The following is a 7,292-nucleotide window of genomic DNA, read 5'->3' on the forward strand; positions in this document are numbered from 1 at the left end:
GCTGTCTTCAGTCCAAGGAGACCAAGGTAGATCTGCTGGCGTTCGTAGAGCCTGAAACCCCCTTTACCCGCGTTAGTTTCTTCTGTCTCTTCTATTTCGAGAACAGTTGTACTTCTTTCAGACTTATATTTGTAGTAAATCTTAGTCGTTCGTGGATTGTGACACCAGATCTATAGGGTAGCTATGTACTTGAGTTGTGGCACTGTTATATAACTTCCGCATTTCTTAGTTATTTTGTTTTAACTATTATCTGTCCTCGTTTGGTTAATAATAAAGGTAGTAAAACTGTAACTGTCGGCTTGTCTAGCTTTCACAAGTAGACGCTATCACGACCCCCGAAGGTGGGAAATCCAGGTCGTGACAGTATATGTGTAATTTTATATTTATTTTATATTATTTTAAGTTGATGACACGTGTCACGATCTAATTGGTGTGTGACATTAACATAATTTAGTAAATTGGTGAAGAAAAAAAAAGGTGTGTCTTAGTTACACTATAAAAAGGTTGAGTGTGTAAAGTAATTTTTGTCCGTAAAAAATTTGTAACAAGGATTTGGACCATAATTCAGGGGTAACTTATGTATTTTGCCTATGGAATTTTATAAGATGTTAGAAGATTTAATTTTTCGGTGCCCGAAGTTTGACTTTTTCGTGAATTGAGAGATTAACATACACATGGTTGAATGACATTAAGACAAAATTGTAACTTTATTAATACAATAAATTAATTAAAATTTACTCACTATGTGTAAAATTAAACCAAGAAAAAGAGGTAGAGAAGATTCTAACTCCGGTATTCTTATATTTCATCGAGGTATATGTAAAATGTATTTACATACAAAAGAAATTAGCATGTACAAGCCTCACTATATCACTATTAGCTATTGCTAATGGGTAAAGTAGCAAAAAAAATTGTATTCAACGAACTGCACCGCTACTAACTTCTGTAATTACTTTTTGAACTATGATCAGCTGACTTGAGCTCATCGAATTGATCGAGTTGAAATAAACTGCCTCTGTGAATTAAATTGATCTCCTCACCTCAGCCACAACATTGATACAATGATACTGCATTCGTGCTAAAAATACTAATATATATCAGAGCTCCAAATTATCAGTTGAAGACTGGAATATATGAAGGTTTTCACGCTTGAATATTCCACAAAATTTTGTCATTAATATTGGTGATTTTCCCGATGATGATGATCAGGTTAATTGAACAATTAAGTTAAGTATTTCTAACTTCTCGTTGGTTGATTAGATAATTTTATAACAATTGCATATATGAGTTTTAGATGCACAAAGTAACTCAAATAAGAAAATTATCAAATTAAATTTCTAGGTCTATTATGTAGAATTTATATATATAATGCAACACAATAAGTAAGAAAAGAAAGAGATGGAAAAGTAGTATCATTTAGATACAAGAGAATGGAGTGTTAGTCAAAATCAAAATGCAAAGAGGTTCTTGTGGATGATTATTAATTATGACAAGGAATAGAAAGCCAAAGAGATGAAAGGAAAAGAAGAGCCCTATCTTGGGTTTTGTTTCGTCTATGTTGGATCAACCTATGAATGTGCTACGTACAAAACATCATTGATCCCATGGCATATTGAGTGACATACCACAATTTAAAGTTCGTCGTGGGAAAGATCTTCATTTCTACCATTGTCATAGATGGTACTGTAGAAAATACTTTCATGATTGAGTATTTCATCCAATGTTAATTTACCATCTTGGTTATCATCAGCCTACATAGCAAAAGAAATGTGTTAAATTATTGAATCAAATTATATAATGCATAATATTATTGTGTATGTGTGTGTGTATATATATATATATATATATATATATATATATACACACACTAAGCATTTAATCTGGATAGCCTTTAAAAAAGATTATACTTTAAAATAATTTGAATTTGGATGATAACTTTTGGAAATAGTTTTTGAGGAACAATTGTTTCTGGATGTAATGTTTTAAGATTTTAAAAAAAAAATTGCAACTCTTTACCAACTTAACAATCAAATTGACACATGATTAATTTCACATTTGCTATGTGAACATTATTGTAACAATATCTCCAAAGGCAACACACATGTTAGGGCTACAGAAATATAGAAACAGTTTAATTAAGATGTTAGTAAATAATACTCCCCTTTTAACAATTTTGAAAATAGTAAAGACGGAACGAATCATAGAGAAAAACTTTAACATAATAATAGGAAGAAATTAAAGAAGAGGTGAATTTTTTTTTTAAAAAAAAAGATAAATGAAAAGTCTATGAATGTAACAATATTAATTAGAACAATTGTAGACTTGCCTCTCGAATCAAATATGTGGTGTAGACTTTAGCGTAGGAGAGTTCTCCAGGGCACAAGTAGTGCAGAATTGGTTTCAATTCTTCCTCTCTCAGAAATCTAGCAAAATCAGTATTTTTCCAGCAAATAAAGATTAATTAATATTTGCTAAACACATATATATCAAATATTGAAACAAGCTAAGTGAGACGAAGTAATTAAGAACAATTAATTACTTGTCACCATCGACGTCAAGCTTGGCGAATGCTTCTAGTGGTGTTGGAATATTGGCTCCCCGAGATTCATATTCCAGGTAAGTCTTATAGATGTTGTAAGCACCGTTACTAAATTCCAATCGATTTAGCTTATGATCCCTGTTTACGTCCATCTGCCTGTTAACACAAAGTAATTAAACCACTATTATATTGTTTTAAGTGTAAAGAAAAATACTCACAAAAATAAGTGTTATGCATTAACAATACATTCAAACCTCTCTATAACAACCTCGTTTGTTCCAGATATTTTTGGATATGTTATAGCGAATTGCTGTTATAGAAAACATATATTATAACAGAACATGAAATTTGGTTCCAGAAAAACTTGACTTTTATAGTGAAGTATTGTTATATAAGGATGTTGTTATAATGAAATATTTTAAGCACGACCTAAAATATAATTAATGATGATTGCGGGGTTCTAACCTGATCTTTTCTCGCAACAGCCACTTTTGTATATTTTCGTTCCTACTATCTTCAGGGTGCAAAAAACTGCAAACGATTAATTCCATTATTAGGAATTTATAGAACTTTATGACACAACAAAGATTAAAAGTATATGATTTGCACACACAACAAAAAAAAAAAGGAGTTAAAGAATTAATGGTATTACTCTCTGAATTCATATAAGTTTAGAGTCCCATTTCGATCAACATCAGCATTTCTGAATTGTTCCATCCACCATCCTGCTTCTCCATGGCTGGTTTCATTTTTCTCTGTAAATTAAATTAAAGATGACCAAATTTGACTGATCAGAGGAAATTCCAAACGGAAATGAGGTCTAGAATATATACATGCATGCATGGAATTCATCTTTTAAGGATCACCTATGTCTTGATTGGTAAAGTGAGGTAAATATTCAGAGAAAGAAATAGCTCCATCTCCATTATTGTCTCGAAACTCCAATTCTCTCCGAGTTCTATAATGCAAACGATCAATGGCTTGTTGCATATTCCAAGCTTCCAACTCCTTATACTCAATGAAACCATCTTTTGGTGCAACATCCAAAATAGGGAACAAAACCATTAATCTTAAGCTAGTTTTTAACTTTCCATCATAGTCAAAATATTGATCGTCCTCCTTCTTATGCGATCTACGACTAGACTGCTCTGCTCTATTATTTCCTTTAGGCTGACGACGTTGGTCCAATTCGGCAACAAGGGGATCAAATATTGGGTCACGAGTCTTGAGCCCTAATCATCTGCTTAACCCACGAGGGGTGTAATATGCATTCTCATTTAATTTTAATTGGGTGATTAATAGTATTACGAGAAAGACGAAGGCGGTGATTATGGTGGAAATAACCACCACCTTCGACATTTTTCGTCTGTTTCTGCCAACAGCTTTTTCTTCCTTTCATCTTAAAACTGTTGTGGCAGTTAGAAGATAAGGGCCAACATGTAAACATCTTTAATTTGTGGTTAGTACACTTTAGCGGTTACAATAGTATTTTTCGAAATTAAGGATCACATACATTTACAATAGTTTTTCAAGATTATTTCAAAAATTATTTCCTATAGAACTAAATTTAATAGCTACAGGAGTTTTTTTAATCCTCTTCTATTTTTATTAATTACTAGTTTTTCGGTACATGAATTACACGTGTATACCAAATCATATATTACCTGACAAATGATTAATCCCTCGTGTACCCACACATAAACAACAATAAATTATTCTACCTAATTGTAAATTTTAAATATTTTTTGTCTATTCAAATGTTTTGGCAGCTTTATTTATCTTCCTATCAATTGTGCCTTTCTTCACTAAGTGCATGCTTTAATTGTACCTTTAGCTATCTATCACTTTAATAAAATCAGAAGTACTAATTAAGGAACATCTCACGCAGAAAAACGTTTAACTTATTATAAAGTATTATCACATGTGCGAATGCACTTATTATCACATGTGCGAATGCGCGGACACTAATTATATAATATATTTGAGTTATTTGAATTATATATAAATAATTTTAAAACTTAAACTTTCTCTATTAAATATAGATAATCATTGGGTATTAATTAAGAGACACTGCATGAAAAAGATTAACCATTTCTCAAATTTCCTAGATATAATTCTATTTTTCTTTTTTGATATCATTCTCGCCGGTGTCATTGGATCCTAAAAGTAGTCGGAAAGCAAAATAATAACTCATATTTATGACAAAACAATCAAAGGTTGAGACTATAAAAGACTCTTTGGATACGACTTGACTCTTTTACTACTACTTAAACTCTTATTTTGTGCGTTGATATCTTTAAAAAATTATTTCTATTTTAAAATTTCAGTTTCTAAAATATTATTTTCAAATAATAATTTATTTTATAATAATGTAAGTGAAAATATTATCCTTAATTCAAAACTCATTTTAGTCGGCTATCTAAAAATTTAAAAAATTATTTAGCCAGTAATTTTTTTCCCAATATGACTCCATTTTGATATTTGACATTAACCATATTAAATATCCGATCCGAGGTGTCACGACCCTAACCCCGAACCCGGTTGTGAGGGCGCCTCTCGTGAAGATAAGGCCAACCAGACCAAAACAGACCACCTCTTTTAAACAGTTAAATACCATAAGTAGTTCTAAAACATGATATAACAACCATAATTTGCGGAAATAACGATAACAACAGTAGAAACCATCCCGACACAGCCCAAACCGGGATGTCACAAGTCACGAGCATCTATTAGAGTATAAATACGACTACAAGGTCTAAATGTACAAAACATGACTGATGAAAGAGAAGGGAGAAGAGTGGTGTTGCGAACGCTGACAGCCACCTTACTAAACTCTGATGACTCAGTCTCCGATCAGCTCAACACCCGCTATCGGGTGAATAAATACCTGCATCTGCATACGAGGTGCAAGGAGTAAAGTAAGTATTCCAATTCAGTAAGTAATAAAGGTAAATAACAACTTAGCAGTAAGAAATCACGTAAAGCAAACCAACATGCTGTATAGAAGCGGTGTAAAACCCTTGAGAAAAACAGTGAAGCTGTGAATTCTTTAGAAATATCTTAGCTTAGTTTAAACCTCTTTTGAAAATGACTTTTTCAACAGTTATGCAAATGAATGCAAAACAATTAGTGCAGATAAGCACAGAAATCCGCCCCTCGGGCTCAACACTCAATTTAACAAGTAATGCCAGGCAATCAGGAAGATAACACATAAAGTAACACAATCAACAAGTAATGGCAGACAAATGGAAATAAAGAAAACACATAGAACAGTTCCAGCCCCTCGGTCTCACTCTGTGATCACAATGGGTACCCGCGCGCACTGGGGGTATGCAGACTCTGGGAGGGGCCCCTTACGGCCCAAGCGCAATATCAAGCCATCTCGTGGCATCAAATCTAGGCCCTCGGCCTCATATCACTCAAGCCACCTCGTGGCGTATAAAAGTATCTCAGGCCTCGGCCTCATATCACTCAGTATATCCTCACATATGGCCCTCGGCCTCACTCAGTCCAAAAATATCACAAGCCCCTCGGGCATTAGTAAAACAGTAGTTCTCAGCCCAAAACATCATTTAGAAATATCATTTAAGTTTCAAATCTGAGTAAAAGTGGCTGAGTTTGTAAAACAGTAGATATCAACAGGACCTTCAAGTAATAATTCAAAAACAGTGAGGAAATAGTAATAAAAATCCCCGAAGGGTTCAGATAGTTGGCACGAAGCCCAAATATGGCGATCAACCCAAATCATGATGATAACAAATAAGTTTCAGTCAAATACGCGGTAAAATCATCAATCGGGACGGACCAAGTCACAATCCCCAATAGTAAACGACCACACGCTCATCATCAAGCACGTGTCTCACCTCAATATAGCACTATGATGTTCAATCCAGGGTTTCAAACCCTCAGAGTATCATTTACAATCATTACTCACCTTGAACCGGTGAAATCTCTAGCTCGCGATGCCTTTGCCCCTCAAATCGGCCTCCACGCGCGTCGAATCTATCCAAAATCAGAACGAATACATCACAATATGCTGAGGGAACAAAGCCCAAGCGAAAACAATCAATAACGGGCAGAAATCCCGAAATTACCAAAACTCGAGCCCCGGGCCCACTTCTCAAAACTCAGAAATTTTTACATCAACGGGTTCCTTATTCTTCCACGAGTTCATACATATCAAAAGTTCTCAAATCCGACCTCAAATGGTCCTTCAAATCCCAATTTAAAAGTTTCAAAATCCCAAGCCCTAGTTCTTCCATTTTTAGCCTAATTCCATGAATTTCTAGGTAAATTTCACAATAGAATCACGTTTTAGATTCAAAAATCTTACCTCCAATCAATTCTCCATGAATCCCTCTTCAATTTCCCTCAAAGATCTCTCAAAATACTCAGCTATAGAGGAATAATGGCTCAAAATCGCGGATGAAATATTTTATAAACTTTCTGCCCAGCTCTGAACTTCCTTCATCGCGATCTTGGCCCAAGCCTTCGCGATCGCGAAGAGCAAAAATTCCAAGACTCCCAAATGCACTATGCGAACGCGTTGCCTTAATTTCCAGACCTACGCGAATGCGAACCAGATGATGCGAACGCGAAGAACAAATCCACTGGACCCCCAAAGACTTATACGCGAACGCGAACCACTGCATGCGAACGCGAAGCACAAGGTCAAGGCCCTCAGTGAACGCAAGACCTCAAACGCGAACGTGAAGGCCGAACTCAGGCCAACCCACATTCCTTCTACGCGATC

At 34.6% G+C, this 7,292-nt stretch overlaps 1 protein-coding gene across 1 annotated transcript; it reads right to left on the reverse strand.

Moving 5' to 3' along the window:
* Positions 1 to 779: 779 nt before the first annotated feature.
* Positions 780 to 3,831, reverse strand: LOC107766464 (uncharacterized). Its single transcript, XM_016585242.2, has 7 exons — positions 3,406 to 3,831; positions 3,192 to 3,294; positions 3,005 to 3,070; positions 2,540 to 2,695; positions 2,327 to 2,423; positions 1,626 to 1,751; positions 780 to 1,078 (listed from the first exon to the last, which is right to left on the reverse strand). The coding sequence occupies exons 1-6, from the start codon at positions 3,602 to 3,604 to the stop codon at positions 1,632 to 1,634; spliced, it is 741 nt and encodes a 246-aa protein (XP_016440728.2). The 5' UTR covers positions 3,605 to 3,831; the 3' UTR covers positions 780 to 1,078; positions 1,626 to 1,631.
* Between the last annotated feature and the right edge of the window lie 3,461 nt (positions 3,832 to 7,292).

Source organism: Nicotiana tabacum, chromosome 8 (genome assembly GCF_000715075.1).
Source record: "Nicotiana tabacum cultivar K326 chromosome 8, ASM71507v2, whole genome shotgun sequence".
Lineage (NCBI taxonomy): Eukaryota > Viridiplantae > Streptophyta > Magnoliopsida > Solanales > Solanaceae > Nicotiana > Nicotiana tabacum.